Source organism: Scleropages formosus, chromosome 10 (genome assembly GCF_900964775.1).
Source record: "Scleropages formosus chromosome 10, fSclFor1.1, whole genome shotgun sequence".
NCBI classification, from domain to species: Eukaryota; Metazoa; Chordata; class Actinopteri; order Osteoglossiformes; family Osteoglossidae; genus Scleropages; species Scleropages formosus.
The window spans coordinates 22,291,358-22,304,204 of record NC_041815.1 but is presented as its reverse complement, the minus strand read 5'-3'; the positions used below and the strand labels follow the sequence as shown (position 1 = coordinate 22,304,204).

Here is a 12,847-nt window from a genome sequence, read left to right as displayed (position 1 = left end):
AGAATAAAAGAAAGTAGCGAGTTATTTAAACAGTTCCTCTCCAAGGCTTCGGAAATCCGGTAATGCGGGAGTGATTTGTTAGACAGGCTGTTCAGTGCAGGATTTTAAAAGCAAAAAAATAAATGGAACAAAATCAATATCAAAGGGAATTGCCCGGTTGATAAATCTTTACAGAATTTGGGAAAAGCCGCCCGGGTTGCATGGAGCACGGAAGGCGCACCGGTGAGCTCGGGCGCTTTGATCACCGAGGTCCAATGAAAAATAGACATCAAGATAAACAAAGCATGTCTCCAACTCAAAAAGCATTTTTATACTGGAGAAACTAGAGGCTGGTTGGCTGTGCAAAGTAACAGCCTAACAAATGAGGCTTTGTCTCTGTTGCCTCCCGCCAAACTTTTTGAGGGGAGTTTCTTGACACCCCCTATCTGACTCCACTCAACCCTGGTTCGATTTGAAGGCTGCCGGTATCGGGTAGCAACCCACTTCACGAGTGCCCATTTTAACAACTCATCTGACAATCAGGGACACACACGTGCCCATGTGCTCACGCACGCACTGGAAATCCCGAGTTTAGGTGAGGAACCACCAGCCCTCATGTTATTTATATCCAACAAGCTGAATGACAAGTGGTTCTGCAGAATAGAAGGTGTTGCGGGGCTTGTGCATGCATACATGCATGAATGTGTATCTGAGTGTGTGTGTGTGTGTGTGTGTATACGTGTGCTGAGGGAGTAATCTATAAAAGTAAATCAAGCATACATCACACTGAGGGAAAAGCCGTGAAGGAAACACCCGGAGGCAGCTTGAGGAACAGGAACCTAATGTCTTCATTACCTCGAATCAGAATGGAAGACACAGTAAACCACAACGCTTCAAGACACAGACTGAGATGGAATGATGATGGGTCATATTGATGGACTGAGTTAAACTGCGATGCTGTGATGCACGACTTCCTTGGCAAATTATCCAAAGCTCATGCGCTACTTTGGGAGGTGTTTTATCGAGGTGGGAAACATGCAAATTAGCCTCCTGATTCCTTTATAGAACCCTTTTTACAATGAATACGGGAGCGATCCGTATTAATGGAGAAAATAAGGACATCACAACACAAGTAAATCACCTAAAGTCTAGTGTTGTCCAACAGCAGGTCTTCTCTTCCACTGCAACGTGAGAGAAACAGCAGGCCGAGGCTGGTAAGATATGCAAGAGTGCGGTGTAGTGTTTTTTTTTTTGTCAGTGCGTTTTTTTTTTGTCACGTTGTGCTTGCCGTGTTCTCGTCTCAGAAATGACTAACAAAAAGGTACGATCGTGCTGGGTTACAGCTATCTGCAAAGCATTTGACGTGCACATTTGCACTCCACACACACCGCTGCACGCATACCGGACCATTTCATTCTCAACCTTCACTCCACCCACCTCCATCCTCCACCCACAGCCAGCCCCGCTTCCTCTACAATGGCTCACAGACAGAACAATGTGCCACATCAACACCTCAAATGGTAAATTAAAGTTCTCTGCGTTGGTCCTCCTTCTGCTCCCGTGTTCAAAGATGTGTGGCCCTATTTCATATTCTGACTGATTCTGGGGATGCGGGAAAGAATGTCGCGTTGTATTGTGTTTCATCTGTGTTCGTTTTCCAAAAGGAACAAACTGGCTTTAGGCTTGTTAGAACCAAGAAACCAGGCTGACACTCTCGACTCGTTCGCTCTTGGCCTCTGCCTTTTGGCAGCATGTCGTTACATTAGTCTCTGTGTGGAAGACCTCCTCATCCTCCCCTTCTTGTTAATACGCTGCCAGCTGTACAGTGCCAATTCTACTGACAAAAAATACAATATTTTGTCAGAAGTCCCGTTTTTATCATGGGTATGATGATGTCTTGTGTGGTGTTTTTTTTTTCACAGTAATGGTGTGTACAGTAATCTTACCCGATCTACATTTTTTACACATAGGCAAAGCATCCCGTTAAATGTTTGCTGCCCCACTCTAACCTACCAACATCACATTATGCAAAAATGGAGTTTAACTTTGAAGTAACTAAATCAAAATTACAGACGAAGCTGCAAAGTTGTCTTGATTGCCAATTATCAGTATGCCCCAGGTATAAGACAGGTCTTATAATTAGCAATTTGCTATGTGAGTTTTCAACGAAACATGAGACCGCTAAGAGAGTTCCAATAAAGACGATGTCAGCCAGGTAAAAAAACACTGCCTTCCGAGTAACAAAAGCTGCAAAATCTTCTAATGTGTCAAGGGGAAAAGTCTCGAAAAAACAATGGCAGTATATGCCAAACATGGAAGAAAAAAATTGCACTGATGAAGATAAACAGACATTTCACAGGATAGTTTCTAAATGCCATAAAAGTACAGCCTCAAAAATTACGAAGGAATCGAATCTCTGTGAGCCAGTCTCGAAAACTGTATATCATGAGCTTTACAATAGATTTTATGGCTGGGCTGCCATTAGGAAACAGTTTGTTCCAAGGCCTGTGCACAAAGGTGCATAGCCTGGTGTAAGGAGCACTAAATCTGGACCCCACTGCAATAGCAAAAGCAATATAGTCTGATGAGTAATTTTTCACCCATTTTTCTGCATTCATATGGGTCTATGTCTGGAGAAAGCGAAAGTGCCTTCATCCCACAATGTCTGTTGCCAGCTGTTAAACATGATGGAAGATCTATAATGGTATGGGCAGGCTTCTCTTGTTAGTCATTAGGTCCAGTGACTGACCTGCATGTTTGTTTCATGGCCAAGGAATATGGGACCATTTTCCTGGACCAGGTGCACCCAGTGGTGTGTGGTTCCCATATTCCAAGACGGTAGTGCCTCCAGACACATTGCTAAACCCCAGGATGAAGTCAAACACCTTCCATGACCTCTCCAGTCACCAGATCTAAATATCACTGAACCTTTATGGCAAGTATTGAAGTGCAGAGTGTAATATTACCTTTTTCATCCCTCAAAAAGATGGAGACTTTTCTCCTTGAAGAATCGTTCAAACAGTTAAAGACTTTTATGACAACATTCCAAGCAGGGCTGAAGCTGTTCTGAAGGCAAAGTGTGGCCTGATCCTTCTTAGGTTATAAGGTCCTTGATATGAATATATTATATTGTTAAATATTTTTACAAATGCTGTAACAAACCTATGCATACTAAATTTATGTTGTATATACTGTGGTCAGAAGTCAACAGGAATTCAAGTGCCCTTATCAACAAAAGCAGCCCTATAAAACTACTTCAGTAGTTTAGGGAAAAAAAAAACAGCCATTGATTTCATTTCCTGTCCCTTTGGAAATGCATTTTATGATAACAGTCTGTAAGAAAAAAAAAATAAAATTTTTGAAGTTAAGTTTCATGCGTGTGGGATATAACAGAAAACTAGAACAACGCAAGGGGAGAAAAAGTTATTAAAAAGTTATTACAGAAAAGTTATTACCCAAAGCTATGGCAAAACAAACTATCTTAGCTGTATATAGATGGTGACCAACTCCCTTTGAAAAATCCTTTACATTACAGTTTATTTCATTTTGTTCATAACATCTCTCAGTTTAATGAACTGCACAGGTACCGGAGGCTGTGAGTTGTGTGATATGATTACATTTTTATGTAATATGTATCATAAATAACAGTTTCATTTAACCACATTTAACGGATAGAAATAACATACATTTATATGTTTTTCCTTCTATCTTTGGTATTTATTACTAATGTGTTACATTATGTCCGTTGATTAAAAAAAGGACACGGTGAAGAAATGTGTGAAATCACAATCGGCCACACAGTATGTCTCACGGATAAGCCTACAACCCTCATACAACATTGAAGAATTACATTAACCAGTCTGATTCGGTGACAATGAGGCTCTCGTGACTGGCATTTGGGTGGAATACAAGGTCACACACATCATCATCATGTGACCTTTTCTGGAGCAGACCTCTCTACTATGTGGACCCTGAAATCTCTGCGTTGGGTCTCGCGCTACTTAGGGAAGTGATGCTGCGATGTGTGCTGTGTTCAAAACACTTTGGATCCCCCCTTAGATCAGAAGTTTTATATAATCTGCTGACAGAGCTTGGCTGACAGTGCGCCATGTGTTCGAGTCACTGGAGGGGTTGGGTGGGGGATCCCTACCTACTGTGTAAATTTTATGGCCCTTTTTAACCCTTGCCAGTTCTGCAAACCCAAGATCAGATTAAGTTTTTTTCTTTTTTTTGGACTTTTCTGATTTCGTACACCATCAATGAATGTGGAAAAACCAGTTAGAGCCTTCCAGCCCTGTTGAATTTGAACAAATACTCTAATTCCAAATGAGTGAGTGAGTTATGCTGAGTTGTTCATTAATTTTGCAGTGCATGTCAAATGCATATGTGCCATTTGGTCGGGGTAACTGGAGTCATTTGTCTAAGGAATTGCAGAGTACACAAAATGACAGGGTCAGTGAAATGAACAAGCAAATCCACTGAAAACATTGAGACTTTTAATGGAATTTCAGCAGCTTTTCGAGTTTTTTCCTCTTTTTATATAATCATTCTAAACTAAACAATGTTGATGTGGCTGCAGTGGTTCTTGGGGATCTGAAAAGGTTCTAAGACGTATGTGCCTGTATTTCCAGATTTTACACACCTGTCTCACAACTGCAAACATGGAGAATTAGTTTAAAACGATGACTGCTGTGCATTTGTTTTTGGTAAAATCTTCTAGTCTCAGTTGGAAGTTGTTTTCCAAAGTGTTTTCAGAAAATGTCCACATTTAACGAGAAAAGCCCATTCTAGGTTTTTCCATGTTTGGCATCCTTTTTTTTTTTTTAATTATCCCACATCTATCCTTCAAATGCCGCTGCAAAAGACACTTACCTCACTGTTATTATCATTGTCATCACCATCAACATTGTCGTTGTCATCATCATCGAAATACCAAAAGCTCTGAAAGCTTTTGATGGAATGGGATTTGAAACATTTATATGCAGATGAGAGCTAATCAGTTCCGAAACAATCGCGTGAAATGACAGCGCACGACGGTTTCAGTTGCAATGTCTTTGGAGCTCGAGAGGCCCCGAGGTGGATGGGGCCAACTCTCGTGCCTCTTTCATGGAGTAAATCAGGAACCCGTGGACTGGAAATGATCATTTTCAAATGGATTCTATGAAAGCAGGAGCCTGCAGTACTCCCTTTTACCCCTGCAGGCATAATATTGTCACATGTATCAGTTTGTCTCATCAATTTCTGCAAAAACAGCTCAGCCCCCTTCAACCCATCCTCCGCCCGCCTTACAAACAGCCCCCAGTCTCAGTGTTGATAGGGAGCTGTCATCTTCGTGGTGTGAGACAGCGATGCTATAGAAGCACTGGGCCAAGATACCAAAACATTGCACCACAGGATGCGATACAAAGCAAACAATCACCTATCATGCAACCGGGTTGATTTTTTAATCTAAAGTTGCTTCCTACCATAAATACGTTATGTGCCGTCGTTGGGGTCCTGCCTATTTGCCATCTCGTGGTTGGTTTTTTCTTTCATTTTTTTCTTTCCAGTGTTTCTTTCATAATAGCTATGAAAGCCTGTCTATTCTTTTTGTCGGAACTGCTCGTCACCGGAGGAATTTGCCACCATGAAACATGCTGAAGCAAGCAGAGATTGTTCATGCCGATGATTTATTTATATAACCATAGAATAACTTCAACATCAAAGGGAGAGAACCCCGAGAGGAAAGCACATGTTTGAATGTTTCCTGTGCAGTCATCACCCCTTGAGCTCCTTTGCTCTGGGAGCCTTCACATTTAGTCAATGTTGAATGTTTGAAACAAAACGACACTGTACTTATTTTCTTCAGGTAATCTCTGATTTGGCTTGTTTTTAAACCGGAGACAATGCAACCAAGCAATGCTATACATTTGCTAAAAGAAGACGTAGCCCCTCTTTTCGTCTTTCTCCGTTAGTTTCCTTTGCCCATGTCAAATTCAAGAAACTTGATCGCACCCAACACCACAAAGAGAGCTCTGTGCTCCTGCTCTGTCCACCTGGTGGTCCCAGTCATAAGAGGTCTGACATCGAAAGTCTCTAGGTTCTCGGCTTTATGGAGGAATGAGTTTTTGTTGCCCCTTGGAGCTGCTGAATCCAAAATCAACATCTGAGAAGAGTTTCAAAACACATCTCTTTCAGAGCCACTTCTCTCCTGGTTTCCCACCAGGTCCATTTGTTTGCATCATGCCACCAGTCATGACAACCTTTGTATGTCCTATAAATTCTAAAAGTAGCTTCTTTTGTAATACGCAAAAGCAAAAAATTGTGGTATTGGACAAAATAATTGTGTTTTGACAATCACGTGTCTGTTTTGAAAGCTTTTTCTCCTGTTGCGAAATACACACACACATTTCCGGAACTGCTTGTCCCATACGGGGTCACGGGGAACCGGAGCCTACCCGGCAACTCAGGGCGTAAGGCCAGAGGGGGAGGGGACACACCCAGGACGGGACGCCAGTCCACCGCAAGGCACCCCAAGTGGGACTCGAACACCAGGCCCACCAGAGAGCAGGACCCAGTCCAACCCACTGCGCCACCACGCTCCCCTGTTGTGAAATACATTTTATTTATTTTGAGCTTTAAGGCACTTTGAAAAAAAAAGCATTTGCTACACAAACTAATTTAATGAAATGTAGTGTAATGTTGATATGTGAAATGTTCTCAAGAGTTAATCCTGATTCTCCGTAGGTGTTAATTTTAGCTATGTTGGTCCATCTCTGTTTACAGGTGGGCCAAAGGTGGCAACATAATCAAGGAGGTATCTGGGGACACGTACGAAGTCGTCGTAGACCACTCCTTCTTCACGGAGCCTGTTTCTTGTGAGGTTACCAACCCCTTGGGCAGCACCAACATCAGCCGGAACGTGGATGTTTACTGTGAGTGCCTTCAGTATTTTCTCGTATATGAAAACTGAAGAAAAGTTCTGTAAGATGACTAAATCTGGCTAACTTTTGCTCACAAACACACAAATTAGATTAAAAAGCAATAAATGTATGTGACTGACCAGGATTACATTTACATTTATTCATTTAGCTGAGACTTTTCTCCAAAACAAATTACAATGTTAAGGTTACAGTTATTACAAGCTTAAAATTATTTACCCTTTTATACAGCTGGCTAATTTCGCTAGAGCAGTTTACTGGTGGCACAGTGGCACAGCGAGTAGCACTGCTGTCTCCCAGCACCTGGGTGGTGCAAGAGGATGTGGATTTAATCCCTGCTCAGTCTGTGTGGCATTTGCATGTCCTCCCTGTGCTTGCGTGGGTTTCCTACAGGTGCTCTGGTTTCCTCCCAGAGTCCAAAGATGTGCTGCCCAGGTTCACCCATAGTGTGTGAGTGACAGAGAGTGTGTGTTCCACTGATGTATGGATGAGTGACCCATTGTAAGAAGTGCATCTAGCAGTGTAAGTCACCTTTGTGAATAAGGTATGTGGGCTGATAACACTACATAGAGTTCATTTGGAAGTTGTGTTGGACAAAAGTATCTGCTAAATAAATAAATGTAAGTACCTTGCTCAAGGGTACTACAGGCAGGAGTAGGACTTGAACCTGTGACCTTTCAATCCAAAGGCAGCAGTTCTAACTACTGTGTTACTGGCTATGAAATAAAATTAGATTGAAAGGAAAACCTGCAGTCAGCACAAAGTCATTTGATCTAGTATTTAACATAGAATTCATCTGCTGGTTGGACATGTCCTGCTCTTATGGCCAGATGTCCTTCATTGTTCCTTGACTGGTTCCAACTTGGTTGTGGTCTCGCAGTTGGGCCACGGATGGCAGCGGAACCACAGTCGCTGCAGGTGGACCAGGGCTCAGATGCTGTGTTTAATTGCGCCTGGACTGGAAACCCTTCTCTCACCATCGTGTGGATGAAGCGAGGCTCAGGGGTGGTATGTACTGTTCACAAAAAGACATTCGGTGTTTCAGTCACCAATCAGGTTCCAGCTTCCTCTGTGGTCTTCAGTTGTCTATTGCTGCCTTTATCCTACATTTGTAATTGGTCTATGCTCTTGCTTTTTTGCCTCATTACACAACAATTAGATCCCAAATTAAAACCATTTATAATTAGCTAAAGAGATAATTATTATGTTAAGGCGTATAAATACTATTTAAGGTCCACGGTCTTGTCTCATTTTTTATCCACTATTTTTTCCTACACTGATATAAATTAGAGATAAAGACCATTTTTTTATGTCACATATTTAGGCACCATGTGAAAGAATAAGAAAATTTTTTATGCATATTACCCTTCTACAGATATAGAGCAACACAACTAAGACAAGTGGGTGTTTGATTATTTTTTTTTGTTTAAAAACATACACTACTGTTTTTGTACTTCGCTTGATAATACTGTTTAGAATAACTGTATTTTTAACACAAATACAGTTTATTGAAGATATTATAAATATGCGTAGATTAGCATTTTTATCGGCATGTTGTACTGTTCGTGACCACCTTGCAGATTGCACTACTACCGCTACGGTCCCTCCACCAGAGGCACATACCACATTTTTGTAATCCACAGTGAGACTTCGAAAAAAAAAAAAAAAAAGTCATACTGCTATAAGGCTGTTTTAAATTACATTTTAATAATTGATAAGGGTGGTCTTTAAAAAGTATTGAGGTATGGCAGTGTGGTGTTTCAGGTCAACAGGCAATGTTTCTCAGCTTATTCACATTGTGACCTTTGGCTGTCTACGTGACAATCCCGCAGGTTCTGAGCAACGAGAACATCCTGACCCTGAAGGCCGTGAGACAAGAGGACGCTGGGAAGTATGTCTGCCGTGCCGTGGTCCCCCGGGTGGGGGCCGGGGAGAAGGAGGTCACGCTCACTGTAAATGGTAAGAGGCAGAGCTGGCTGAGCTGTTTGACTGCCACTCACATCTGTGCATGGCACCTCCCTCCGGTTGGGAAAGAGAACAACAGTTTGTCTTCATAGCGACGGCAAGAACTGCTAGAAAACAACGTTTGCTTCTTGCCCGGCATACGTTCTTGGTGCGTAAGTGTTTGGATTTGCATGAAGTGTGTTTGTCGCGTGGATATACTGCTAAAACTACAAAGAACTGTGAGCGCCTCCGCCTGCTCGCTTTGCTTAGGGCCGCTCGCGTATTAAACGCGTTAAACGCGTTTTAATGCAGGCAGAGTTCTGAGGGAATCGCGGGAGGTTGGAATCACAGTCAGCGACTGACTAATGAATGTGAGGCAGCGAGCAGGAGATCCAGCAACTTTCAGACAAATTACTTCATTACGATCGCTTGATATTCCAGTGGCGTGCATTAACATTGCAGTGGCATTCAGTTGCAAAATTTACACATCTTTAAAGAGTTTCTCTCTGTGCCCATTTCCAGCAGGGAGGAAGTGCAGAATGGGGAGGGGGGTTGTCATCGGGAATTATTGTGCATGCAGATAAATGGAATATTTTAAATATTACTAATGTCGTGGACAGGCTCTCGAAAAGCCTGCCACAATGCGTTGCCGGCACACTGACGTCTCGTACATCTTCCCCTCCATGCTAATGGGATGTAGAGAAGCTCTCCCCTTTCAGAGGAGGACTGTTTAAATGGATGGGAACTGACTTGGGCTCAGATAATATTAATTCAAACTCACTTGCGGATGCTGTAGGGCGTCTGCTCCGAAAGCGGCCGGGAGCTTAATGGAAAATCGCGGGGCACGTAGCGTGGATTCGTGTTGCCTCTTGTTACCTTGACGTTCGCGATGAATTTGATTCATCCGAGCTTCCGTTTTGAGGCCTGTTGCTTCCAATACTTTTGATATGCGCCCCAAATACGACTGCGGGTAGTGTAGTGATGCACATGAAGAGCCGCCCTGAAGCTTTGCATTGTTCTGACGGCTTCCGCTTCAAGTTCCCAGAAAGGCACTTTTGTGCAAAGTACTTAACCCAAGTTGCTCGGGTAAAAGACCCCACTGTATGGTAAAGCTGTAACTCCATTTAAATTAAAGTGTCAGATAAATAAATAAAAAGATTCATAAATAACACACACACGGCAGCCGGCGATGCGGTGTTTAGAGTCGATGCCTTGCACTGAAGTAACACAGGTTTGATTTCCAGATCATGCTGTCGTACTTTTTATCAAGGTACTTACCTTGAATTGCTCCGGTAAAATTAACCTGCTGTCTAAATGGGTAAATCACAGTAAGTAGCGTAACACCAAGTTGCGTCGGGAAAAATATCTGCTAAATTAATAAATAACCGATTCTTTGTAAACGGGCAATAAAAGAAAATCCTGACTCATGTCGATCTAAGCTTTTTTAATGGATTTGTTTAGAAAATTAAAAAAAAAAAAAAAAAAACGACTTTTGTCTGCTCGTCTCATAGATGTATAAAGCATGTTTTTGGTTGTAGGACTTCACACTGACTCTTTTCTCCAAAGCAACCTACCTAGAATTATTTACCCATCTGGAGCAATGTAGGTTAAGTCTTTAGCTCAAGAATACTACAGCTGGTAGTGTAATTTCTGCCTGTGCTCTTTGGGTTTACTGGAAACAATTTCAAGCACTACACTACCAGCTGCCCAGCATATACATTGTACTGTCACACACCTCCTGGCCTGGATCTGTCTCTGACTTTAAAAGTTGCATCCTTTGCTATCGTTTGAATAATGGAAACGTGGTGTTTCTTAACGATACCAATGTCCTGCAGTAGGTATCTGCAGGCTTACCAAGTCCTCTCAGCAAATCTCACCATGAAGGTTGGTGCGCAAGCCTCTGCTTTGATACTTCTGTGCGAAGTGCATCCCTCAACTTGCCCCCTACCTTTCCTAATTTTCAGAGTTTACCCAAATTGAAGTTCTACCACCAAAAAGCAGAAAAATAAACAAACTAATAAATAAATAGCAAAGCATGGCTGAATTATTCGGGTGCCGCAAACATGCTGTTGCAAATGAGCAAGAAAGAAAAAGAACATTGAGTGCCCCTTTCGCACATCAGCATTGTATGCACGCATCTGTGTCCCGTTAACTGCCATTGTTTATGTGTTGCCACAATGCATGTCTCCGCTCTCCCAGGGCGCTCCCCTAGCGTTCGCTCTCGCCTTACCCTGGAGAACGGCGGCATCTAATTGAAATTAAATAGCCAGCAGGGGAACTGGCTGATGTTGGAATCGCTAATGGATACGTATAGCCCGGTGTGTGATTATTCTTCCCTGCCTGTGAATGTGTGTGTATACATATAAAATCAGTTTGTGAATCAGCCTACGGAGAGGGAAAACATGATAACAATGGCTGGATAAAGTGGCTGACATGTTTTTATACCGTTTCATAGCCGACCGCTTCTTATTATTTTCACCATTAAAGTTTTTCAGGGGGCTAGTGAATTTCTAGTATTTTTCTTTATGGGAATTTTTCTATGCGTCTCATCTCTCTCTTAACGCCAGCAGACGCAGGGGAAAGAAATCTACTTTAAAGAAACAATTTTTGCGAGGAAATGGCATTTAACGTACTGTGCCGAAAGAATTCCTTTGACAGAAACAGGAGCAAATATTACACATTTGAGGTGCTTTGAAATAAATTGTAATGAGTTTGGGGAAATATCATCTCTTTTACAATACACTGAGTGTCAGCACAGACTTGATACACCATACGAGTGATTTTGTGCCACTGGTCTCTAGGAAGACATCAGGGTCTCCTAGAGTCATATCCCATGACCAGATTTGACCATACTGAGAAAACCTTAGGTGCCACCAAATGGAATTTATACCCTCCACCGCCACCGCAAAAACTGACAATTTCTGAAGAGCCTGAAATATGGGGTATTGAGATGAAGTAGTCCAGTTATATTCCCACATTTATGTCCCTGTTCCTAACGCTAAATCAGGTTTTGCCACTCCCACTGGCCTTTAAAGCAGAGAAGGAATCTATCTGATTACGTTTGCAGTGGGAACTCCTCCACCACCAAAGTCCATAATGTCATTACGGCTCCTCTTCCCTTGTAGATTTTCGTGGGCGGCCTGGTAGAGTCAATCTGGCGGTAATATTTACATCTCCACATAGCGTCTGAGGAAAACCCGATTGGTATGCCGCAGACTTGCTACTGCACAACCCCAGTTCAACACACTTCTCAGCATTTGCTCACAACGACATGACCAGTCGGCATCTCATCAAAATGCTAATGTTTTCAAAATTAGGGACGGCTAATAAACTGCAATTATGGATGTTTACAGAGACTTATGCCCATTTATTAAGGGTGTTTTTGAGTGCACTCAGGTTTTTGTGGAGTATCATGAGTCGTATTTGACAGTATCTAAACATGTTGTGAATGCCTCGTCAGCTGTTTTCTGGAAGACTCTCACTTGCTCAAGAGTGCATGTTGGAAGACCTGAAGTGATGGGCTGCTCAGTAGCGTCTGGGGTCATCCTTCAGATTAACCTCAGATGGACTCCTCGAAACATGAACCAAAGAGTCCAGTTTCATCTCACCTGCACAAATCACCTTTTTTCCCCAGTAACTGAATTGAAGCCTTCCCACACACAGTCTAAGGGTTCACAGAGTTCAAATGTGTAGGTGTGTGATGTGGTTCTATGTGTTCATGTAATGTGCATACTTCACAATGACATTTAACCTCGATACTGAAATGACCGTCTAGCCTTTTAATGTAGACATTACCACTTTGACTAGACCTGTTTGGTAGTGGTATGAATGTGTCACGCCATCATCATCAGTGTCATCATCCAATGAAGGTATTTAGCAGCAGCTTCACTTTGAGGAGAGTTTTGAAAACAGGTTTGTTGTTGGATGTCCCTTGTGAGTGTCTCCAGATTTAAAACGTAATGCATTGTTATTTTACCTTTTAGATGCAGATGTTTGCTCCATGT

At 42.3% G+C, this 12,847-nt stretch overlaps 1 protein-coding gene across 1 annotated transcript in view; it reads left to right on the top strand.

Annotated features, from left to right (window-relative positions):
* The window catches only part of LOC108932189 (kin of IRRE-like protein 3), a 58,507-nt gene that overhangs the window by 38,692 nt on the left and 6,968 nt on the right, over positions 1–12,847 (top strand). Inside the window, exons 6-8 of the mRNA XM_029255688.1 lie at positions 6,745–6,893; positions 7,780–7,907; positions 8,732–8,858. Coding sequence (XP_029111521.1) covers positions 6,745–6,893; positions 7,780–7,907; positions 8,732–8,858 — 404 coding nt within the window. The remainder of the gene's footprint in view (positions 1–6,744; positions 6,894–7,779; positions 7,908–8,731; positions 8,859–12,847) is intronic.